Below are 25428 nucleotides of genomic sequence, written 5' to 3'. Positions count from 1 at the left end.
GCAAGGCTCAACCAAGCTTGGGACTCAGGACAGCCTACAGAGTTGCCCCTGCATGGCCCCATGAGAGTCTGGCAACCAATCAGAATACAAATTCAAAAGCCCAGAGAGGGCATAAAACCAGGGTACTCTCAGGATCTCTTCCCTTTTTTCTGCCCAGGATCTAAAACCATGTGGTCCTGTCCACCATTAAACCATCTTTCCAAGCAGTCTCCATGTTTCCAGTGTCTTTTTTACCCACTTGGAACTGAACCCAGATGGACATTTCTTCCAACAAAGCTATTTTCTGTAAGACTGATAAAACTCTCCCCAGATAGCCATATACAAAGGTAGGCCGAAATACGTTCTGGGTGTTTCTCAACCATGGCTACTTTAAGCTATGTTGATTTCAATACCCAAAATTCTCTGGCAGTCTGAAACCATGTGGGTGAAGAGTTGGGATCTTCAGGCAGACGCCTTAGTTAGGCAGTTTCATGATAAATTCCCTGATAAGCCTAAGGGTTTTCCTGGGGGGGGGGGTGGAGAGGTGCTTGATGCGCTAATTGCGTTACCCCCCCCCCCCCGATTTCAGTCTTGTTCCAGGATTCGTTCCTTTCCTGAGAGGGAGGGAAGCCTGTCAGAAGACAATTTTCTTTTCGCTTAACTGCCACATATTTTAGCTGGGGAAGTTGGGAGGGGGTTGTTGTTGGAGCGATAGAAAGTTAGTCACATTCTGTATTCAAGGACTTTTGCCTGCGTCTGATGGAGACTGCCTGAAGATTGTATCCAATTGAGTGTGAATTGAGTGTGAAGAGTTGATTGGACAATGTGATGAACTTGTGGGCATGGGGCAGGGCTGTGAACTGTCAACTGGGTGTGGAAAACCTGGAAACTTTCAGTTTCGGATTTTCCCAGCTGTGCCAACATGACATCTCTAATAAATTGGAACTTTGAGGAACCTCAAGCCTCAGAGCTTTATTTCGTTGGGGGTGTTCCTTGGAACCCTGATATTCTCCAGTCAACATGAGCAATGAAGCCATACGTTTTTTAAATCTCTGCCATTAATAGTTTTAATTTAATAGTTTAATTTATTAATAATAAATAATTAAATAATAAATTAATAATTAATTTATTAATGCCATTAATAGGCATGTTTTATTGGACAAAACTGAGATTGCTTTGAAAGCGGACTTAAAAATGACAGACTAAAAAAGTGATATGGAAAAAGATGCTAAACTATGGAATATACAAATGATACCAGCTGACGTCTTAATAATTAAAAATGATACACAAATAATAAATGAACAAAAAAGTGACCTGGATAACTTTCTTTTATTGGATTTAGAATAAAAAGTCTTGTTAAAGTTTTGAAGGATTTTATGAGAAGGAGAAAGAAAAAATTTAAAGAAATCCAGTATTTGAAAAAGATGAAGTTTGTTAAAAGTAAAAGGACTATAAAATTGGTTTATTTGATCAAGGTTAAATTAGCATGTTATCTCTGGTTACCCTTAATGGACTTTTACTAACTGGGATCAAATGGCCGTCTTTACACTTTCTTACAAATAAGAGATGAGGTATGGGAAGAAGGTATCATTTATTATATTTTAAGAGAAAGTGATATGTTATTAAAATGCATATATTTGTTATGAACAGATAAGTAATTTCTTTCTTTTCTTTTCTTTCTTTTCTATTTTTCTTTCCATTCTTTTTAGTTAGCATTCATTCGTAACTTTTACGTTTGTGTTGCCTAGTATTTCACAATACTAGACAACACAGTATCAACAGTAGAAACCTTCAAATTTCTAGGTTCTATCATATCGCAAGATCTAAAATGAACAGCTAACATCAAAAACATCATTAAAAAAGGACAACAAAGAATGTTCTTTCTGCGCCAACTCAGTAAGCTCAAACTGCCCAAGGAGCTGCTGATTCAGTTCTACAGAGGAATTATTGAATCTGTCATTTGCACCTCTATAACTGTCTGGTTCGGTTCTGCAACCCAACAAGAAAAACACAGACTTCAGAGGATAATTAGAACTGCAGAAAAAATAATTGCTACCAACCTGCCTTCCATTGAGGACCTGTATACTGCACGAATCAAGAAGAGGGCCGTGAAAATATTTACAGACCCCTCGCATCCTGGACATAAACTGTTTCAACTCCTACCCTCAAAACGACGCTATAGAGCACTGCACACCAGAACAACTAGACACAAGAACAGTTTTTTCCCGAAGGCCATCACTCTGCTAAACAAATAATTCCATCAACACTGTCAAACTATTTACTGAATCTGCACTACTATTAAACTTCTCATAGTTCCCATCACCAATCTTTTTCCATTTATGACTGTATGACTATAACTCGTTGCTGGCAATCCTTATGATTTATATTGATATATTGACCATGTGTTGTAAATGTTGTACCTTGATGAACGTACCTTTTCTTTTATATACACTGAGAGCATATGCACCAAGACAAATTCCTTGTGTGTCCAATCACACTTGGCCAATAAAAATTCTATTCTATTCTATTCTATTCTATTCTATTCTATTCTATTCTATTCTATTCTATTCTATTCTATTCTAATGGCAATGTTTAATAAAATTATCTTTTTTTTTTAAGAACTACTTCCCATCATCTCCAGATACCCATAGAAATCCTTCAGACTGGATGTTACAGTTCAGCTGAATCTGAAGGCCTAAGACAGGGAGCATATCACTTGTGCTGTCCTAAGTTTCCTAAATCATCAAGTTACTGAGTCAGAAAACCTTGGTTACTTTGGCCACACACTACCTGAAGGTTTATATTTTTCAAACTTGGTCGTGTTAAGATGTGTGGATTTCAACGCCCAGAATTCCCGAGCCAGCACAGGGAACGGTGCATAGCTGGCTGGGGAATTCTGGGAAATGAAGTCCACACATCTTAAAGCGGCCAAGTTTGAAAAACACTGGTTTACCCTCTGTTGCAAACGCGAAAGAGTTAAAAAAAAATACACGCCGCAGCCAGGCTCCTAGAGCGGCTCGGCGAGCGCCATCCAAAGGGAGGCGATACAAGATGCGACCACGCTTTCCCGTTCCGTCCAAAGATGGAAAGAAATGGAACGTGGCCTTCGATTTGATCCCCTTTATTAACTCGAGGGGAGCCGCACAGCGGTGAGTCCCGAACAGGGAGAAAAAGAGACGAAAGCCCGTGCTGAAAGACCCGGGCTAGAGAAACTAGGAAAACAACGCCTCCTTTTGCTTCACTCCATCAGCCACGTGGTTCCCGGGCTCAAGAGGCTTTTTTGGATCGCGGGAGGGTCACCTTTTTTGGGCAGCATGAAGTTGGTTTAGGGCTCGTCCTGGTCAATGCAGGTGTGTCTTTACACCCTTTGGAAGGCCGTGCACGAAAGATTCGGTTCTTCCTAGGTTGATTCGCTCTAGTTTTAGGTGAAGAGGGGGGAAGGGCAGGGAGAACCGCGCTATACAGTGCAAGCATGCAGGTGGAGGATGCTGGGCTTGCTTTTGCTTTGAAAACAAACCCTAAGAAGCTCACTGCAAGTCGAGCATCGCTGCAGTCGGAAATCAAGGGTTTCCCCACTCTCCCACCCCCTCGCTTTCTCTCCTTGTTGGGTTAGTCTTCTGCTTGCAGGGAGCCTGGCGAGCTGCTTTTGGTAGCGCGAGCATTGCAAAGTGTGCGCTTCCCCATTCGTGTCCTGAAGTGGTGCAGTCCGCTCTTCCGCTGCGTTCGGAGGCAAGAGGGAAGCGCGAGAGAGACTGCATGAAAGCGAAAGGTGAGCCGAGAGGGCCCTTCCACGGATCCCCCCCTTGTTTTTTGAGTGGGGTGAGGGTGTTTCACTATTTAACCCCTCTCCTCCCAGAGCCGCCTTGCTAAAAGGGTCGCGTTCGTGTCAGAGAAAGATACGGGACGGTGATCTGGACTCGCTTCGTTGGCCAGCCCTTGGGCTCATGGTAGCTGGCAATGGTCGTGATAACCTTCAGGAGCCCTCCGTTTATTTTGTTTTCTGCTCTCCTTGTGTATTTCGTTGCCCTGATTGTGTTGCATTTTTTTCTTTTATTATGGCATGGAAAAGAGGGTGTGGCAGATTATTATTATTATCTCTTTTATTCATTAAACATGAAACTAAGTCAATTGAATATTTAAAATTGTTGTTGTTGTGTAATCTTGCCAGTATTATTCCTTTCCTCTCTCTCAAGATGTGCCTGTTCTTGTGTTTATTCCTCTGAACCATTTCAGATGTTTTACTTTACCTTTTTTGCCTTGTGACAGGATCTGTATCCCAGAATGCTTCTCTTTCTTCAGCTCTTTTCCAAAAGCTTTGGGACGAGACCCTTCTCTTCCTCCCCTAAGTCATGTAACTAAGATCACCTATCTACATTTGAAAGAAGTTCATCTTGTTTTCTTGTGTTTTCTTGTTTAGTTTCGTTTCCTAGTTCTTTTCCTTCCTTTCTATTTTTAGATTGTAAGAGCCTTGGGACAGGGAAGAGCCTCATTCTTTATGGATAACCTCTACAATGGATTGTTGATTTTAAAAAAAGAATAAATAGGAAGCAGAATAAGACGATAGAAGAGACTGCACCCCTGCAAATAGGAAGCCAGCAGCGTTTTCTCTGATGTCCTAAATCTTTATTTGCACTTTTTAAAGAATGAGATTTGTTTACAGTATTACTGTTTGTTTTCTCTCTCATTTGCAGCTCGTTCTTCTCCAGGTTTAGTATTTTTGTGCTGCGAAGAAGGTAACCAGATAAATTCCACATTATTTTATTTAAATACTTTTGGTATGTAGTCAGAGCACTTAAGGGATAAATATTTGATAAATAGTTTTGATGAATGGCTACCACATTGAGAATAATTAAAAGGCTGTATATGTTTATGGTTATCCCCCAGAAAAATATTTTCTAAATAACACTGCCTTTATGGTAAGGATGGCAGCTGAAAATTTTCACCTGAGAGATAATTAGGAATAAATCTTACCTATTAAAATCAAGTGGCATTTTAAAAAAAGCATAAAGAGAATGTTGAATTCAGTGCATTACATCAAAGCTATAATGCAAACTTCAAACAGTAACCAAGGAAATTTGGTGGCGTAAATTAAAGATAATGTTACTTTAAAATATTTACTTTTGGGAAACTATAAGTTTCCCATTTTTTCTGACAGGAGTTTGCACACACTGCCTTACAGATTTCCCCAGCCCCTGCCAAAGTGTGGCTCCAGAGCGCTTTGAAAGAATCTGCAGCAGAGACACAGCTGTTCCATTGGCAGCTCCTCGGGCCACAAAATGGCTGCACAGCAACACCCAAACAACATGGCTGCTCTTTCAAAAGAGGTAGAGGATGTGAGATATCCGTTGCAAGTCCAAATGAAACTGGAAACTCCCTGCCAAGCAAATGACAGTGCAAAAGATGGAGAAGGAGATTGCCTTGCCACCATTCCCTCTGCAACCAGTGAAGAGTTCACAAGAGCAGTGTCCAGGGTAAAGCAGGAGCTGGCTGAAGAGCTACCGCAGAGCTGGGAGTGCCAGTGGCAAAGGGTGCTAGAGGTGGTGCCTGCTCCCTTTATCACTCCAGTCTGGGACAGCCTGCAGTTGCCTCCTTTGACTCAAGGGGGCAGCACTGAGGCCTACCTGGCCACCTTTGAGCGTGTTGCGGATGCTTCCCAATGGCCACGAGAAGAGTGGGTGACTCACCTTGTGCCAGTCCTTAGTGGACAAGCTCAGCAGGCCTATTTCAGCCTGGATGCAAAAGACAAAGCTGATTATGGGAAAGTGAAGGTGGCCATTCTGAGGCTGGATGACTACCTCGCCCTCGAGGCACACCGCCAGCGTTTCAGGCATTTCTGCTACCGGGCTGCCGATGGGCCCCGGATGGCATGTCAACAACTGCAAGAGCTCTGTCACTGCTGGTTGAGGCCTGAAGGCCAGAGCAAGGAGCAAATCCTGGATCTGCTCATCTTGGAGCAGTTCCTTGTCATCCTTCCACAGGAAATGCAGGACTGGATTAGGGAGCGTGGTCCGGAGACATGCGATCGAGCAGTGGCCTTGGCAGAGGAGTACCTGCAGGAGCAGCAGGAGACAGAGAAGTGGGCCCAACAGGTGAGGAATGGCTAGTTTTTCCTGGGAGGATGGAGGACTATGCAGGATAGGCAAAAGGGAAAGTGCATTTTGCTGCCATGGGAGATCAAGAAAAGTCAGGGCTGTGAATTGAAAACAACAGCCTAGAAAAAGGCAGTGACAGGCCACTCCCGTTCTCATGCTAAGAAAACTTCATGAAGTCGCCAGGAGTAAAGTTCAGTTCATAGGGGATTTTTTAAAAAATTATACATAGGCATGCATAAAATATTTATACATACATACAGTATACAAACATATGTAGAAATGGGTATTGTTTTAGCCTTTGTAAAGAAGTGGGCAATAAAGTACACCCCAAAACCATCAGTATAGGTAATCCTCAAATCATAACTGGTTGGTTAACAACTGTTCCAAGTTCCAATGGAACTCCTTGGGAATACTTAAAACTCAGATTTGATTCTCCACCTGTTATATAATTGCACTTCAGTCACTCAGCAACTGGGCCACATTCGCAGCATCTCCTGGTCATGTGACTGCATTTTATGACAGTTTTGCCAAACTGGCATTTACCTCCAGTTTATGGCAAAACTGCTAATTACAAAACTGTTGGTTCACTTAATGACCGCCATAAAAAAGTTTATAAGATCAGATTGGTCATATGACCAACCTGCTTTAGAACCATCATGAGTGAATGATTATCAAGACAGGCTCCGTTATAGTTGTAATTTGAAGCCTACCCCTATTACATTTATAGGTGTATAATAAATTATGGCCTCTTACAAGACTTTCCTGAAAGAGTATACAACTCCAAACAGATACCCACAGACTTATGTATAAGGATACTAGTAATGAAGAAAATTGCCTACCCTATTCAGAAAGCAGTATGTAGCAAACAAATGGGAAGAGCAAACCAAAATCTTTAAAATTAACTGTTACCCTGTTTGTAATCAGTTATGGTTGACTGGAAGATACTGGACAAATCAGTATGTATTTCCATGCTGGTTACTCTGTTGTGAAGTTCTAGGCATGTGCACTATTACTGTGTGTAAATGAGCCAAGTTGGATACATTGTGGAACTGATCAGCAAACTCTTACCTGCATTGTTTGGGCTGATTGTAGTGCTTGTTACTGCCATTGGAATACAACAATCACTATTTATTTGTTTCGACTGCTGAGGAATCACATACTATGCTGCATATCCCATCTTTTATTGTATGGGCAGTACTTTTCTTTGTGCATCAATATGGAGTAGAAATGTGACTAATGTGTCATCAAAGTTCTGCACTCAACATCAGTTTCAAAGCCGTACTACCCATTGTATCCAGTACAGATGTCCATAATTCTAATATATATCCTATCCTTAAATTAGCTATTCTAACCATGTCTCTCTCTCTTTATTTCAGGTAACTGTACCAATTGAGATGGTGATAGTTAATTCTCCCATTGTGGATCAGGCCCAGTCAGAAGCAAAACATCTCTACAAAGAACAGGATGACAATGAAAATAGTATTTCTCAAGGTAACTCTTTTATTTTATTAAACTATATAAGAAAAGAAAAACTATATATTCAACAGTGTTACTACATAATGCAGTGATTACGGTACATAAAAAAAAGCAGAGGAAGCCCTGAAAAATTAAGTTTTGAACAAAAGAATTCCAAAAAGATTTGACCATGATGTGCTCAAAATTCTTCATTGTGTCTTGGTCGAAAAAAAGATGTTTAGAACAGGGGTCGGCAACCTTAAACACTCAAAAGAGCCACAAAGGTCCTAACCGGAAGCCCCCCATTCAGTTCTGGAGCTGACCGGAAATCCTTTTTCCCCGCTATACTCTCCTCCTAGCACGGCGTCCTTTGTCCTCTGCCAACCGGAAGTCCGGTTCCCCCACCATAGAGTCTCCTAGCATGGCGTCCTTTTTCCTCTACCTGTCCTAACCAAAAGCCCTATCAATTGTGGAGCCGACTAGTGACAGGGAGTAGCAGCAGAGGGGTGAAAGAGCCACATGCGGCTCCAGAGCCACGGGTTGCTGACTCCTGGTCCAGATGCACATTTCAGCAACCCACTGCTACAAGTCAAGCCATATTCTATTGTTTCTCCATGCCTCCAAAATCTATCATTCTTGATATTTTTATAATTTCCAAATATTGGAAATATTACCAAAAAATCCCTATGCAATTTATATACAATTTTTAATATAATAGGAAATGAATTTCTTGTTACTTAAAGCAGACTTCTATTTTAACAAGACAGGATATTCAGTCTTATTATTCAGAGACTTGTAAATAATTGAGGAATATAATTATCCCCCTTCTCCTTATAAAAAAGGAGAGTTGTTTGCAAAATAATCATAATAAAGGTTTTTCAGAAAGAAAGGATTTGCTGCTAATCTTTTTTTTTATGTGAGTTTTTGTACTACAGTATTACAGTCTGGTTTCTGTTAACCTTTAACTTGGATCCTGGATTAATTTCTTCTCAAACCTTCCGAGAAAAGGAGTGGATCCAAAAATGTGACCCAATACAAGTAGTCTGTCAATTTTGGAAGGCAATTTTCTTTTTGCTTCTTATCTGCCACATATTTTAGCTGGGGAAGTTGGGAGGGGGTTGCCAGAGCAGTAGAAAGTTAGTCATAACAACATTCCTTATTCAAGGACATCCTGTGTCTGTTGGCAACTGCCTAAAGATTGTATCCAATTGAATGTGAAGAGTTGATTGGACAATGTGATAAATTTGTGGGTGTGGGACAGGGCTGTGAGCTTTCAACTGGGTGTTTGGAAGCTTTAAGTTTCAGGTTTTCCCAGCTCTAATAAATTGGAACTTTGAGGAACCTCAAGCCTCAAGAGCTTTATTTTGTTGGGGGTGTTCCTTGGAACCCTGACAGTCCTCAATTTAAAACCATTGTTTTAGGAACCATTCAAAGGTACAATAGCACTAAAAAAGTGACTTATGACCAGTCCTCACACTTACCACCACCATAGTATCCTTGCAGTCATGTGATCAAATTTTAGGGGCTTGGCAACCAGCATGTGTTACGCAATAGTTGCAGCATTCTGGGGTTAGGTGCATTTGCAGTCTTCCTAGCTGGCTTCCGGCAAGCAGTTAATGGGAGATGCCAGATTTATTCATTCATTTAACAACGGTAGTGACAACATGGCAAAAGAAAAAAGGTACCTAGTAAAATTGAGCATACTTCACTTAATGACCTTTCTTTTCAGTGGAAATTCTGGTCCCAGTTGCAATCATAAGTCAAGGACTATGTATATGTATCTGACTCTTATCTCACAATTTTTTTTAAAAAAGGTAACCTTGCTTTTAAGGAATAAAGTAGTTGACGATAGTACAAGTATAGTCCTCATCTTACAACAGTTCATTTAGTGACCGTTGGACCGCACTAAAAAAATTGACTTACAACAGTTTTTCACACTTACAACTGGGGTCACATGATTGGAATTTGGATGCTTGGCAACTGGTTAATATTTATGACGGTTGCAGTGTCCCAGGGTCATGTGATCAGCTTTTGCGACCTTATGACAAGCAAAGTCAGTGGAAAAACCAGATTCACCTAACAACTGTGTCACTAATAGAACAACTGCAGTGATTCACATAACTGGCAAGAAGGGTTGTAAAATGGGGCAAAACTCACTTAACAAATGTCTCAGTGACATAAATTTTGGCTCCATTGTGGTTGTAAGTTGCGGACTGCCTATATTAAGCAAGAGCAAATTACCCATATTTTTCGCATTATAAGACACACTTCTGCCCCCAAAAAAGTGGGTGGAAATGTCTGCGTCTTATAGAGCGAATATTGCAGGGGAAGGGAGGTTGGTGTGGCGGCAGGGTTTGCCACTGCTGCCTGTCACTGCTGCCGCCATTAGCTGCTGCCAGGGAACACTGCTGAATCGCTGCCGAGCAGCTGATTGGTGATTGGATCGGCCTCCTGGAATACAGCCGATCAGCTGTTCTAGGGAGCAGGGATCACCACCGCCTATCACTGGCAGCGATCATCCCTACCGCCGCCTAGAACAGCTGATCAGTGGTATTCCAGGAGGTTGATCCAGTCACCAATCAGCTGCTCGGAAGTGAAGGCTCCAGTGTTCCCTGGCAGTGGCAGCTCAGTTCAGTTGACTGGTGGTAGGCACAACAGAGTGGAAACCTGATGAGCCAAGTGCTGGGGCTGCAATAATGTGAAGCAGACCAGACTTTGCTGCAAGGACACTAGGCACATGAATACCTGATGGATGCTGGGAGGCAGAGGCAGATTTTTTAAAATTGTTTTCCTCCTCTAAAACTAATGTGCATCTTATGATCCGGTGTGTCTTATAGTGCAAAAAATACGGTACATGAAAATATTGAGGGAAAGTCTTGCCTTAATCTCTAATAAAATTCTCCCACCTGTTTTTTAATTGGCCTGATTCGCAAATTGCGCCCTTTGCTGGATCGGGACTCGTTATGCACAGTCACTCACGCCCTTGTTACTTCCCGTCTGGATTACTGCAATGCTCTCTACATGGGGTTCCCCTTGAAGAGCACCCGGAGGCTCCAACTGGTACAGAATGCGGCCGCGCAGGGGATTGAGGCAGCACCTCGTAGCTCCCATGTAACACCTCTCCTGCACAGACTGCACTGGTTGCCGGTGGTCTTCCGGGTGCGATGCAAGGTGCTGGTTATCACCTTTAAAGCGCTCCATGGCATGGGTCCTGGACTGCCTGCTGCTGCCAGTTACCTCCCATCGTCCGGTGCATCCAGTCCGCTCTCACAGGGAGGGCCTCCTTAAGGTGCCGTCGGCCAACCAATGTCGGCTGGCGGCCCCCAGGGAAAAAGCGTTCTCTGTGGGGGCTCCGGCCTTGTGGAACGATTTGCCAGTGGGACTCCGTCTTCTCCCTGATCTTCGGACCTTTAAGCGCGAGCTCAAGACCTTCTTTTTTCACCAAGCGGGGCTGGCCTGATTGATTTTAATATTGTGGGTTTTTAGTGGGTTTTTAAATAAGGGTTTTATTCTATTTTTTGTAATTTTCTTAATATTTTTAACCTGTAGCGATCGAATTAGATTTTTAAACTGGATATTGTATTTTAAATTTTTGGATTATTGGTGTTTTATCTGCTGTACACCACCCTGAGTCTTCGGAGAAGGGCGGTATAAAAATTTGAAAAATAAATAAATAAATAAATAAATAATGCAAAACAACCAAAGGGCTCTGGATAGAGAACTTTGTCATGTCAAACTCAAAGCCCGAGGGCCGGATCCAGCCTGCGGGGTGCTTAGATCTGGCCCACAGGGCCAGCTTGGAAACAGCAAAGGACTGGCCCGTGGTGCCTCTGCCAGAGAAAACAGAGATTGGGGGGCTGCAAAAGGAGAAATGTTTCCCCTTTTGCATTTGACCATGCAAGAAGGGACAGGAAAGGAGAAAGGGAAAGAGGAAAGGCAAAGAAAAAGAATGAAAGAGGGGAAGAGAGCAAGGAAGGTATAAGAAAAGAGGGGAAGGAAAAACAAAGGAGAATGAAGAGGGAAAGAAAAAGAAAAGGAAGGAACAGAGATTATAATGAGAGTGAGGGAGGTCTCAGGGAAGTCCTGCCTTAGCACTTGGCCATCACAGGTGCACCTGACAGAGTCACATGTCATGCCCACCATAGCCACGGCCCACATCCCTCCCCCCAGTTCTCCGAGATCAAATACAACCCTCCTGTGGCCCTCAATGAAATCAAGTTTGATACCCCTGCCTTAAGATTTCCAGAGACGTTTTGGGATATTAAACCCCAGAAAGAAGGGGAAAAAATCAATCAATCTTGAAGCGTAGACTTGGGACTGCCTCTCTACCCATTACCTGTTCTCTCCAAACAAACAAGGTGAATGGCAGTTAAAACATTGAAGGTAAGATAGTGGAATGAAAGTGAAATGAACATTAAGGCTAAATATTATACCGAGATGAAAAAAAAAACCTTGTTTTTGAAAGAGGACAAATTTGGTATAAAACATTGGATGAGGAATACTGACTGTTTTTATGTGTCACATCCCAGGGTAAAATGTGAAGCAGCTTAAATTTTAAATTGCTGCCCTTATTTTTTTTGAAATGATTTTATGTATAAACACCATTAAGCTGAGCTTCCCAGTATGCTGAATTTAAAACTGGGGCCACAAATAACTTATTTTAGGAATCATATCCTCTGCAACTTATATCATTCTGATTAGCTGAAATAATATTTCACAGATATGCTATTGCAGGTAGTCCTTGATTTATGATCACAATTGAGCCCAACATTTCTGTCACTAAGCAAGACAGCTATTAACTGAATTTTGGCCCATTTCACATCCTTTCTTGCCACAGTTGTTAAGTGAACCTCTGCAGTTGTTAAGTGAATCTGGCTTCCCCATTGACTGCTTTTCAGAAGATCACAAAAAGTGATTAAATGACTGGGATACTGCCATCCTAAATACATGCCAGTTGCCAAGCTTCTAAATTTTGATCATGTGATCATGAAGATACTACAACAGCCATAGGTCACTTTTTTAGTGCTGTTGTAACTTGGGTCACTAAACAAATGGTTGTAAGTTGATATCTGTATATTTTAATCATAATTTTTATTTTAAACATAATTTTTGTAAATGAGTATTTGCAATCTGTTTTTAAGTAAACAGCTGAGGAAGCCCTCTGCAAATTTCTCAGGGTTGGTAATGGAACTCTTGAATAGTCAGTATCTGTAGTATAAATGAAGTATAAATATAAGGCTTGCAGAAAAGTCATTTCCCAACACTCAAAAGTACTTCTAGTTGACTGTGAAGAAGCATTCAACAAATGAGAAACAAATGGAATACAGTTTTTAAGGAATCAGAAAATAGAGATGACCTTGCTTATTCTCTAAGTAAGAAAAAGAGAAAACTATTTTATATTGGGCTGCATTATGACCAGTTTTGTATGGCGTGCCAGTTTTGTATGGCGTGTCCTATTTTAACCATTTAAAAAATAAATGGTAACTCTGGATTCCCACAGACAAGGCCACAACCTGTATTTGCAAACCACAATCACTAAATATGTTAAGCCAAAACCAGATAACCATATTATGTCATAGTTCAATGTGTGGACCACAGGAGTGAGTTTTTACATTACAATGAACCATTTCACAACATGTGAACATCTGTCTCGTGTTATTCTAAACCAAGTAAGTCACATTACATCTTAATATATGTTTGTGTTCTGCTTCTGCAATTTAGTTTTTCAGTTTAATCCTGGCTGGTGGCAGTTCTTCAACACTTTTCCTCATTATATGTAGTCCTTGACTTAACACCACAATTGAGCCCAAAATTTATGTTGCCAAGCATGACAGTTAAGTGAGTTTTGCTTCATTGTACAACCTTTCTTGCTACAGTTGTTAAGTGAATCAGTGCCGTTGTTAAATTAGTAATACGGTTGTTAGGTGAATCTGGCTTCCCGGGTGATTTTACTTGTCAGAAGGTGATCACATGACCCTGGAATACTGCAACCGTCATAAATATGAGTACCGTAATTGCCAAGCATGGAGATGTTGTTGTAAGTCAAGAACTATTTGTATTATGTACTTTGGTAAACTGAACTTAGAAACTATAAAATTTTGGTCTTTCTTATCACTTGTCTTTCTTCAATCAGAAAGCAGTTTTGCCAGAATGGGGGCAAAGGATCTGCACCAAGAAGAATTGGAGGCAGAGGAACAAGGATGGAGGTCTCCAGAATTTGGGGAGGTCCTATTCCCAAAAAGCAGTGATCTTCCCAGAAGATCACATGTGAGCAAGTGTGATTCAGAAAGGCCACAGAAAGGCAGTCTTTCCACAAGAATGATTGAGGACGACGTGTTTGGGGGAGTCCCGACCGACCTAGAAACAAAACGACATCTGTGTAAGGAATGTGGGAAAAGGTTTCGGAAGAAGTGGGATCTCATCAGGCATGAAAGGATCCACACGGGTGAGAAACCGTATCAATGTCCAGAATGTGGGAATAGCTTCAACCGGAACACAACCCTCACAAAACATCTCCTCATTCATTCAGGAGAGAAGCCTCACCAGTGCACGTACTGTGGAAAGAGGTTCACACGGCGTTCACATGTTGTGAATCACCAGAGACGCCACTCATGGTAGGTACCCCTCTTCTTCTCTCGGTTGTGTGGTTGGGAAACTCACAATTCACTAAATCCCCCTATAGGTCACCCATGTAGGCAATCTTGGGATCTTGGCGGTAAAAGAAAGAGCTAAAACTAAGGGGGAAAAAATAGATATGCAAGTTGAAAGGAAATGTGAGCAGGAGGAGTATGACCTAATAAATCTCTATTGACATTTACTTCTTAAGGGATCATAATAAATCAGTATTTCTCAATCCTGGCAACTTTAATATATGGGGACTTCAATTCCTAGAATTTTTCAGCTAGCATGATGCCTGGGGAATTCTGGGAGTTTAAATCCATTTGTATTAAGGTTGAGAAATACTGTAACAAATGTTTAGATTGCAGAAGAAAGGAGGTAAGCTGTACTAATTAGGATGGAGAAAAAATGTTTTCATAGGAGCTACGAAGTTCCTGTTGGTTGGAGATTGAAACAAACAACTGATGAAAAACAGATGGGGTATACAGTAACCTCAAGAGTCCAGAACTACAGTCCTAGCATAACCTAGCTAATATTGTGCATGGTGAGGGATGCTGCCAGTAGAAATCAACAACTGGAGGGCTACAGGATTCCTGCTCCTGTTTTAAGGAGATGGGGGGCTGTTGTCTGATTAAAGGAGGAGGAGGTAAATTCCTATATAATCAGTCAGCCTTACTTGAGTGTCTTTTTGCATAGTTACCCAGAAATAAGCCTCATTGAATACAGGAACTGTGACTGATTAATACGCTTATTTGAATTGTTTTTATGTACAACGTATTAAACCACTGTTTCTCAACCTTAGCAGATTTAAGAGGTGTTGACTTTGGCTCCCAGAATTCCCCAACCAGCATGGGTTTTCATCATCAAGGCCGGCTGAAAAATTCTGGGAATTGAAGTCCACGTTCTTAAGTTGCTAAGGTTGAAAAACACCCCAGAAATTTAGCCAATTCAGATTCAGGAGAGGAAGCATTTTAACTATTTTAACTCCAAAGCACCCTAAACCAGTTGTTAGACAAAATTTCTGGCCAGAAAATCACCCAATGCAGAACACCAGCCATTTCTGAGCTAACAGTCTCCATTGTCCAGTTAATCTTGTAAGGAAACAATATGTGATGAACAGCAACTGGAAATACAAGAGAACATTTTACAAAATTTGCAGTTATGGTCTGTCAGTCAAGTACTTGTCTCCCCAAAAAGGGATTAACTGCCTCCTGCCTGGCTATCTAATGGGACCCTTGATTAAAAGGACACTTACAAGTGCTTTCTATGTACAAGGATCATGGATGCTGAGCAGAACCAGAAAAAGAGATTAGGGGATCCATATTTCCCCAAATGAGGGCATTAGATCCTGTTAACATGATTGCATGCTGCCAAATCTGTCTATAAACTTGGGTTAATAGCAGCCTTTGTTAAAAGTATTGTGAAGCAGAGTAAGTGGCTTTTCTTTTTTCTTTTAAAACAACTTCTGCATCCTAGTTTCAACCTCTGGCATCTTTAGAATCAGAGAACCAATTAGCTTGCAGAGTATCTGGTTAAAGACTGGACAGAACAGGTAGTCCACAAGTTACGACTACGATTGAGCCCGGAAATTAAGTTAAGTCATGATGGTCGTAAAACAAATCACTATATGTCCAGATCCAATTTTAGTACTTTTTTCGTATGGACATTAAGCAAACACCAGTCGTTAAGTGAACCTGTTGTTCACTATGGAGCAGGTTTTGCCAGAAACCAGAAGTAAACTTGTTTCCAGCAAAAACATCGTTAATTGCAATCACGTGACTATGGAGTGCTATAAACAGCCATAAATGCAGATGGTTGCTGAGTGGCCAAAATGCTGTCAAGTGATCATAGGAGGGGGGAACCCGATGTCAGAACTTCAAAACTGGAGAACTTCAAAACTTCAAAACCTATACCGCTAGTTCGGAATGTATATGAAGAATGACATGCAAGATGATTTTTCACTTTTGTTTTAAATGACTGGATCATTTTTTTTCTGAATATCCTCTTCAATCCTTTTCTAAATGTTGAAGGCTGTCCAATTTCATCTTAAATTATGGCTCAATTGAAAGAGGACCAGTCTTGATTTTCTTATGATTCTGATTGTCTGTCCTCTATTTTGTTTGCAGCCAAGGAAGATCTTGACAAAAGGATCTATTGCTTCCAGTTTGGGCAACAGATTGAGAAGCCCTATATGACCGGGGAATAAAGGTAGCTCAGTTTGTGTCCTGCAGGGTTTGGAATTTAGATCAAGGGTAAGAGTGGGGTGGATTATTGACTATTTGTTGTTTGTCCTCATCTTGAATATGATCAAAATGTGTCTTAAGGACACACAGCTCTCAGGGGCATCCATTCTGTTGAGTGTACAAAGGAAAATCTGTACATATTTATGCCATTCAGCAACGATAGGAGAACTAAGACTCCATCCAAGTCAAAAGACTATTCATCCACATTTTACTTGATCTGGAATGGGAGTGAGAGATTGCATTCCTGGTTTTTTTTTGTTGGGTTTTTTTTTTGTATTATTTGGACTGTTTGCTAGCTAGAAATGAGTATATCATAATGCCACTAATTCAGTCCAGAATATAAATGAGTGGATGCTCCTGGGAAAATTGCTAATTTTGATCAGTATTTTTGTATCAGCTAAAGCCTTATGAAATCAGAAAAATCCTTTTCCTGCTTTGCTATACCCATGCCCAAAACAAATGATGCTCATTAAGGAAGTAAGATTTAAAAGGAAAACATTTTCTAGTAATGGAGCAGGCTGGCAAAATGACATTTGCCAACTATTTGGGAAGGCAGTCCACAGATTTAACTTCTGAAGTGATGGAGCTCAGTGGAAAAGTGATACTAACCATTAACTCAGGATAAAAGAAATTCCAAGTTTTAAGTAAGAGGCAAGACTGATTGCTTTTAAATGCAAATTTTAATCCAGAATATATTCCCATTATGGAGAATTCAGTCCTTTTGCACGTCAAGCTGCCCAGATGTACTGTTAAGGTATACGTTTGGCTGTGCAATTTGGGCACGGAAGGCCAGATGGGAAAACAGGAAGCAAAGTGGGCTCATTGTACATTGTGCTTGCTGGGATGGATTTTAATATTGCTCTGTAGCAAGTCCTTAGGGGTGATCATACTTTTACTGCAAGGTTAGAAAACTGTGGCCCTCCAGTAGCTGCTGAATACAGCTCCCAGCATTCCTCACAACTGGCCATGCTGGAATAATGTGGAGTGAAACTGACTTGGCTATTTAATTATTCATTTTTTATTCTGTACAGTAGAAAACCAGTGCAACATTTGTTTACATAATAAGTTATTTCCCCCTTTTTACAGTCTGAAAACTGCTTAGAGACTTTTTATTACACAATTCATAAATTAATTTTCACAAAGACAGACATTTGTTTTAATATATTGTCAAATCATTTTGGCTTTTCAAGCTTCTTAAGATCCTATTCTAACAGCAGTACATATATTTCACATGAGAAGAAATTTTTTTACTTTTTTTCAAAGCTGGGCCCTTTTTAAAAACAGTACACCACAGATAAAATCTGCAGTAACTTCAAATGCTATGGCTTGGTCATGTGGCCATTATGTGAGGAATGATCTTTTATATACTCTTCAGTTTTTATAGCTGCCTTTTTAGCATATAGGATAACTGCTATCTTTATAATGCAGACTTTCAAGTTTGTTTATTTTGTATACTATCATAATCAACAAAGACTCATGTTAGTTAATTTCATTAAAAACATAATTCTACCTTGATGGTTCAACTGATGGACTTTTAACCCCAGTCATTAATTTATTTAGAGGCATGAATTTATTTAGAGAGTTTAGGTAAGCTACTGTGCCCTCAGTCCTCTCATCTGCAATATTTGGTTAATGCCAAGCTAAAAAAATTACTGAAAGTGTTTGTTAAATACTATGCATAAATGAGAAAACGGCCATATAAAATCAGAAATGTGTTATCTGAAGAATCTCTCTGCACTTCAGAGTGTCTTTTTTACAATCCATTTAAGCATTCAGTGTGCTATAGGTACAGTATAAAACAAATAGCTATATTATTTACATATTCATTTTAAGTTTACTGACTCTTTCAGTCTAAAACACCAAACTTACATACTTTGCAGCCAGAAATTTTGGAAATGGAAACTTGGAACTAGTTCTTCTCATCTAAGTTAATGATTCTGTGCACTTCCCAAGCATTCCTGCCTCACAATCCATAAACATCCAGCATGACTATGGTCCTTCAATTTAATTATTCCACTTAATGAATATTAAATATTGTTTATTACATGATTCTGGGGTGGGACATATGAGCAGAGAATCCAGCCCTTCTCAGCTGTTTTCTAGACTTTTGGACATCAGACTAAGAGAAGCTGAACTGTGCACCATGTTGAGGTCCTCTGATCCACTCTCCTCAAGGAAATAGGTCTTGGTCACTTTTTAAAGGTCTCCTTTAAAGGTCTCCTCCTTCATGGTTGCAGTTCATCAGCCCAATGTTTCTGCAGAATAAAAGTGATTATATTGGATGAAGACATAAGTGAAGCAGATACAATATATATACATACATACATATATAGGTAGGTAGGTAGGTCTTTGGTTATTCGGGTTTTCTCCCGCGTAAGAAAACCTGAATAACCAAAGACCCGCGAAAATCTAAGAAAACAAATATATATATATATATATGAAAAATAAAGAAAATCTCAGCTTGCCTAATCTGTAACCAAAATTATTATTAGTTACAATAATTATTATTGAAAATAGAAAAAAATATTGATCCAAAGAAGAAAAGATTAACTCAGAAGTCAAAGTTTCAGTTAAAGCAGGACATAAAAACTGTTGAACAGGAAGTAATCATTTCAAGATAAACCACACAAGTTTAGAAAGAACATCAAGAGCTTTACCTGAGAGGAGGTGGGATCAGCCTCTAAGTTATCATAGCAACCTTTATGGTGACGAATCAGATCTCCCCAAAGGATAAGATTCTTGCAGCTGAAGAAAAGGGAACCACAATATTGTTAGTTTTAGTTTCACATCAGGCATAAAAGCTGGCCTGGTGAGCTTTAGGCCAGTCACATTTTCAGCTCAACCCACCTCACAGGACTTCTTGTGGGGAAAATAGGAAGAGGAAGGCATGTTAGGTATGTTCACCACCACATTAAGTTAGTTTAAAAATAATAAAGGTGGGACAAAAGCCAATAAATAAATAAATGGAACTAATAATTGGGAAACAGATGCAAGGACAGAATACTAACATCTACACTCCCTCCACATTCCCCCAGGGCACAGGAGAAATTGCTCACCCCGGGCACTGTCCTTCAATGGGCAGGATATGATTAGGCTCCTTTTCCAGGAAAAGATGAGACAGGCAAAACATATGAGCAGCCATGGTACAAGTTGGGTGAAAACAGTGCAAGGGAATGTCCTTATCTCCATCCTGCAGAGAGGAATTTTAGAAAGAGTGCACTTCAATCCATGGGAACCTGCTGCTCCCCAAACAAATACAGGGTTAACTGCCACCTTATTTTGATCCCAAGTCCAGTTCTTCCTCACCCTTCCTTGATCAAAATTATTTCTTCCAGTTCAGATCCAATTCTACCTTAGAGGTAGACTCTTAGAAGCTCAGCTCCCATTTTCTCAGAGCAATTTTGCCTCTTAGGATCCACTCAACTTTTAGCCTTTCTATTCGTTGAAAGAACATACAGTATCCCAGATTGTTACCTGGAAAGTCTTAAGACAGATGCTACAATGTTTTGTGGTCGCCACTTTTTCCTCTGGAGATGACGGTTCAGCATGCTTAGTGTCTTTGACAGCTCGAACTGGCCCAAAGGCTATGGGCATGTGTAAGGGGGGTTCCAAGCCTAGAGGGAACTCCCGGCGATACTCCTGTTTGAGCCATCGTATGGTGAGGGGCAGACGGCACCATGGGGCAGTTTGCAGCATGTGGGCTAAGACACGTAAGTGGAAGTCAAACTGACGCTCCCGTGTTTTGCGGCGGGTGACATGGGTGAGACGGCGGGACGAGTGAGGGTGTTGCCAGGCCCATTCAAACTGGAAATTAGCAAGAGAGAGAGAGGGGGTAAATCAAAAGGGGTTGCTGAAACTTAGGAAGGAATGAACAGAAGGGAAAGATCTGTCCACTTAGGGTTTAACTATGGCTTTTTTAGTAACGTACTACTCAATTTACAACCACAATTGGGACCGTTGCTAAACAAGGCAGTTATTGAGTCACATGCAATTTTATGACCTTTTTGCCATGGTTAAGCAAATTACTGCAGTTTGTTAAGTGAATCATACAGTCATTAAGTGAGTCCAGCTTCCCACATTGACTTTGCTTGTTGGAAGCCAGTTGGTAAAGTTGCAAATAGTGATCACATGATCCTGGGATACTGTAACCATCATAAATTTTGATCACATGACCAATTTTGATATATCCTGCAACAGTATTAACTGAGGATTGGTTTTAAGTTTTTTTTTCAGTGCTGTTGTAACTTTGAACAGGTTAAATGAATGGTTGTAAGTCAAAAACTAACTATACTCGACTTCTGGTTGACGTCACAGCGATATCAGACACAGGGAATGGGTCTCCGCATTCCCTCTGCTGAGTTCTCCCTGTTCGTGGGCTCTGTGAGAAGCCAAAGCCGTCCTGTAGGGGCAGTGAAACAAAGAGGGACACCCTGTGAGGTCGAGGAGAGACGCAGCTCTCCTGCCTGAACCCGGGGTTCCTTTTCCCTCTCAGCCACAGCAAGAAGAAGAGGCAGCCTACAGATGTCTGCCACAAAGCTGGGACAACCGAGGAACAACTAAGACTGACACTGGAGCGAAGCAGGTGAATAGTAACTTGAGAGGACTGTTTTTTGCCTTAAATTTAACCCCAAGGAATAATTTAAAACTATTTCCTCTAAATTATTTGTTAAAATAATACCACACCAGGAGTGGAAGGTGCAAGAGAGAAATATAATAAATTTTGAAATATACAGAAAATTAGATTCTTTTAAACTGGGAAGACGTGATACTGGGAAGGCATTTTAAAATGCTGGAATTATTTACTTACAAATCTTACTCTGCTTTTATAGTTGATATATAACTAAAATGACAATTGACTAGTGACAATTACTGAAATTTAAGTTGTGAGTGCCACCTGCTGACAAAAGGAAAAATTACAAGCCTGGGAATATCTATATGAAAGACTGTGAAAATACTTACTGGATTATTCTCATCTACCCCATGTCTACTGGAGACTCAAATATGAAAATAAGGAAGCTATATAATTAAAGGGACCCCTGAATGTTAGGCTAGAAGATTGAACCTGTAAAGGGGATGCAAAGAGACTTTTGATAACCTCGAACTATTTAAATGGAACTGACTGTTTACCTATGGGATATAAAGAACTGTGATCAGTGCATTCCTTGAAGGGCAACTTAAGGACTGAATAAATAGTTCATGGACTGTTGAATTTTTTAAAAAACAATATAAGATACCTTATAAGGAAGAAATGAGTGGAACTTTGAAGGAGATGGGGTTAGTCTTTCAAAATGCAAAGGACATCTTGGAGAAGGGATTTAAGGAGGTTAGGGAAAAAATGGAAAATACTATACGAGGGATGATGAGTGAAGATCAAGATGCCCAGGAATGGGAGGAGCCAGCAGAAGAAATGGAAGAAGGGATTGAGCCCAGAGTCAGATGACATGAGAAGACAGGAAGGAAGAGATAACAAAGAAAATAACAGTGACTGATGAATTAAATGTGGAGGAAAACATATTATGAGAGTTGGAAGATACTTTTGAAAGGGAGGTAGGGATCTGGACAGAAAGTTTGGAAACTTAGGCAGTGGAAGAGGGTAAAGGTGGGAAAAATATTTAGACTGGACAACTGAGAAGCAGACGCAGACAGAGATAAAGATCCAAGAGAGGAATATATGGGAGGCAAGTAAAAAAAAAGCATAACAATTAAAATATTAAAGCAGGCAAGAGATGATGGACAGATGATTTGTTTTTTATGTTCTGATTTGCTTTTCTTTTTCTCTTGCTTTCTTTCCTTTTATTAGGTAGGTGACATGACTAGAAGTTAGGCAGGATAGAAAGAAATTTTTTTTTAATATAAGGATGATATGATTAGAAGGTAGAATAAGAGATAGAAATAAGAGAAGGGGGAATATTATGTACACACTTTTATATAATAAAATAAAAGCAAATGAGAAAACAAGAAATAACTGGATAATGATAGACTGCAACTTAATGTAAATGTGTGTTATTAATAGAAATATATAAGTTGATTGAATGTAATAACTATGATTAACTTTACTAGTTGTATTCGTATTAGAATGTATGACACTTAGGTGCCACACTGTTCACACGCATTGATATATTTGTAAAAAAATAAAAAACTTTTTTAAAAAAACTAACTATACTCAATTGGATGGGTTCCCAGAACATACTGAATCCCAAATTAGTTAGGTTTAGTGAACACACAGAATCTCAAGCTAGCTAACCATGTCTTAGCTTGTCATATTCTGTGAATCCTGAGAAAGAAAGAAAAAAAAGTATTGAAAAGTGCCTTACACGCAAAGCAGCCACATCAGAGGGGAAACCATGAACGATCAACACCATGTCCCTGCAAGAAGAAATAAATAAATGAAGCTCAAAAGGACAGCAACTCATTTGTCTCAGAACGCTCAATGCCTTTAAGGAACTCTGAATTTTCGCCTCACTCAAATCTCATCACAAAATAGAAAAATACCAGATAGTGAAAAAACGATTTCCTGTAGAGCAGTGTTTCCCAACCTTAGTCCTTGTAAGACGTGTAGACTTCAATTCCCAGAATACCTGCTGGCTGGGGTACTTGGGAGCTGAAGGCCACATCTTAAAATGGTTAAGATTGGCAAACATTCCTGTGGAGCTTCCCAAGTTTTCTCCCCTACATCTGGTTGGGGCTAAGAAGGAACTGTATAAACATCAGAAATTAGTTTTGAACATAGCATCTTTTACACACTCATGAATTACCATGGCCCACGTCCACTTGTCTTCCAGGCCCCACCACATCGTTTCCCAGCATTGTGTTGATCTATGCGTCGTTCGGGGTTGACAGTGAAGCCAATGTAGATCCGCCCCTGATAACGGGGGTTGGTGCAGTATAGTAGATATACCCCAAAGAAGCCACATACTTCCACCACCATCTCTCCCACAAAGGGAGGGACAGGCTGAAGAAACCTACATGAAAGAAGAAATCAAGTTTTAGAAAAGCTGAACACCCATAACTATCCACCCATCATCAGAATCTAACAAAGGGCTGATAACTGCCAGGGAATCTAGCTCACAAATGTTTTTGAACTTCAATTTCCAGCATCCTTTTCTACCAGTCATCTAGCTCAGGGGGTCTCCAACCTTGGCAACTTTAAGACTTGTGGACTTCAACTCCCAGAATTCCTCAGCCAGCAGATATTCTGGGAGTTGAAGTCCACACATTTTACGACTAAAGTTGGGAAAGCTGGCTGGCTGAGGAATTCTTGGAATTGAAGTCCACAAGTCTTAAAGTTGCCAAGGTTGGAGACCCTTGATCTGGCTGGTGCCGCTGGAATTGCAATTAAACTCTCCCTAGTGTTATTTTCCCTGCTTCTCTTCCGAGATACTCTGCTAAGATTTTGACACGAACCACAAATTAGACTCCTTTGTATCTTCATGGCAGGGAGAAGGGGTGTGAATTTTTGCCAAGCAACGGGATTTACCCTCCCCGCCCCCAATATCTGAAATTAAAATTCCTGCAATCCTACGTGGAGGAGGAGGAGAAAAAAAACAGTACCTGTTGAATTTCTGCCTGCTGTGCAATCCAGAATACAAACCTAACCCTGCGTATAGTGGCTTTTACTACTTAGCAGATTTCCCTTTCCCTTCGGATGCGGCTTGAGCGATCAATAAAGCAGACATTTGCCATCACGCCCTGCACCTTTCCAGCCCCAGCTCTCCCCGTTCTCATCGCCACGCCCCTTTCGAACCTGCCCTGTCCTCGCGACTACAGCAGACGGTAGGCCGTTGCCTAGCAATCTTCCTCTCCACGCTACTGACCGTTTCTTCAAACGACACCTTGCTTACATTCTATTGGCGAAGGCAGCGAGATGTCCCGCCCACATAGGGGGAAAACTGCAGTACCGCAGCTAGATGACGTAAGAAGACCTAATTAACAGGAAGGAGCTCTAGAGATGAGAATAGAGGTGGCATTAAAAAAAAGTATGGCTTGAAGTCACAATATAAACTTAAGATTTATTTAAAATTAACTTTAACTAATTATACGTATGTGTTCTGTATAACACATAATAGAGTACTCTTCGTACTCTAAGTGTATGTATACGTTTACATAGAATTGCAAAGAAGTATTCCTAAACCATGAAGGTTTAATCCATCCTAGACCAAGCCAAGTCCCAAAACGCCAGACAATTTCCATAAGCCTGGCACTCTGACAAATCACCCATCAATAGATACATAGATATTAACAATATCTGGGCACGCTTTTTTTGAACTATTACCATCTGGCAGATGGTACAGGATCATAAAAACAAGGACAAATTGGCTGAAAAATAGCTTCTATCCCAGGACAATAACCATATTGAATTCTATGGTATAGTGCAATATCGGGTTTTCAATTTCAATTACATAGAACGTAAAGGATGTATGTTTGTGTTTTTATTTTTATAGTTATAATGTACACTGAAGATGGCATTTAATTTCTTTATACCACGTGCAAACTAAACTAAACTAAACTAAACTAAACCATGCAAAAGAGCGCCCGAAAAGAAACAAAAAGACCCAAGCATCTCTCCACCAGCAATCAGCACCCAGAGCAGCATAGAATAACTCCAAGGTTAACATCAGACCAGGGGTGAAATCCAATTTTTTTCCCCTACCGGTTCTGTGGGCGTGGCTTGGTGGGTGTGGCAGGGGAAGGATATTGCAAAATCTCCATTCCCACCCCACTTTGGGACTAGGCAGAGGTGGTATTTGCTGGTTCTGCGAATTACTCCAGATCCTGTTAGACCCTGCTGGATTTCATCCCTGCATCAGACCAACAATCAAGTAAACAATACCTCAGTCAAGAATACTGCCAAAGAAGCCATGAATAAAACTAAAAAAATCTCTAGGACCGCCCTCACCAACACTGACAGACAAGCCACTAGATTAGAATATAAATTGAGAGGGGCGTGCATAAGTGCACAAAAGTGCCTACCGTTCCTGTCCTATTGTCTCCTTTCAATATATGTGCTTGTATATAATGTTGTGACAAAATAAATAAATAAA

At 40.5% G+C, this 25428-nt stretch overlaps 2 protein-coding genes across 14 annotated transcripts; one reads left to right on the top strand and one right to left on the bottom strand.

Annotated features, from left to right (window-relative positions):
* Positions 1-2991: 2991 nt before the first annotated feature.
* LOC131196996 (zinc finger and SCAN domain-containing protein 31-like) lies at positions 2992-21489 on the top strand. 12 transcript variants are annotated; one of them, XM_058180543.1, is made up of 6 exons: positions 2992-3128; positions 4671-4712; positions 5159-6068; positions 7448-7562; positions 13660-14140; positions 16271-17896. In XM_058180543.1, the coding sequence occupies exons 3-6, from the start codon at positions 5256-5258 to the stop codon at positions 16284-16286; spliced, it is 1425 nt and encodes a 474-aa protein (XP_058036526.1). In that variant the 5' UTR covers positions 2992-3128; positions 4671-4712; positions 5159-5255; the 3' UTR covers positions 16287-17896. The 12 variants fall into 12 exon arrangements, 10 of the variants coding, with proteins under 10 accessions (XP_058036526.1, XP_058036528.1, XP_058036527.1 ...); XM_058180545.1 differs by having other exon boundaries at positions 5135-6068; XM_058180544.1 differs by having other exon boundaries at positions 3007-3329.
* Positions 18043-24286, bottom strand: SLX1A (SLX1 homolog A, structure-specific endonuclease subunit). Of its 2 annotated transcripts, none has more exons than XM_058180548.1 (7): positions 24132-24286; positions 23143-23349; positions 22702-22753; positions 19862-20191; positions 19444-19577; positions 19045-19132; positions 18043-18642 (listed from the first exon to the last, which is right to left on the bottom strand). In XM_058180548.1, exons 2-7 carry the CDS (start codon positions 23313-23315, stop codon positions 18613-18615), a joined length of 807 nt encoding a protein of 268 aa, XP_058036531.1. In that variant the 5' UTR covers positions 23316-23349; positions 24132-24286; the 3' UTR covers positions 18043-18612. The 2 variants fall into 2 exon arrangements, with proteins under 2 accessions (XP_058036531.1, XP_058036530.1); XM_058180547.1 differs by lacking the exon at positions 24132-24286 and adding an exon at positions 23939-24124.
* Between the last annotated feature and the right edge of the window lie 1142 nt (positions 24287-25428).

This window comes from Ahaetulla prasina, chromosome 4 (assembly GCF_028640845.1).
Source record: "Ahaetulla prasina isolate Xishuangbanna chromosome 4, ASM2864084v1, whole genome shotgun sequence".
Taxonomy (NCBI): domain Eukaryota; kingdom Metazoa; phylum Chordata; class Lepidosauria; order Squamata; family Colubridae; genus Ahaetulla; species Ahaetulla prasina.
This window is presented reverse-complemented; position numbering and strand designations above follow the sequence as displayed.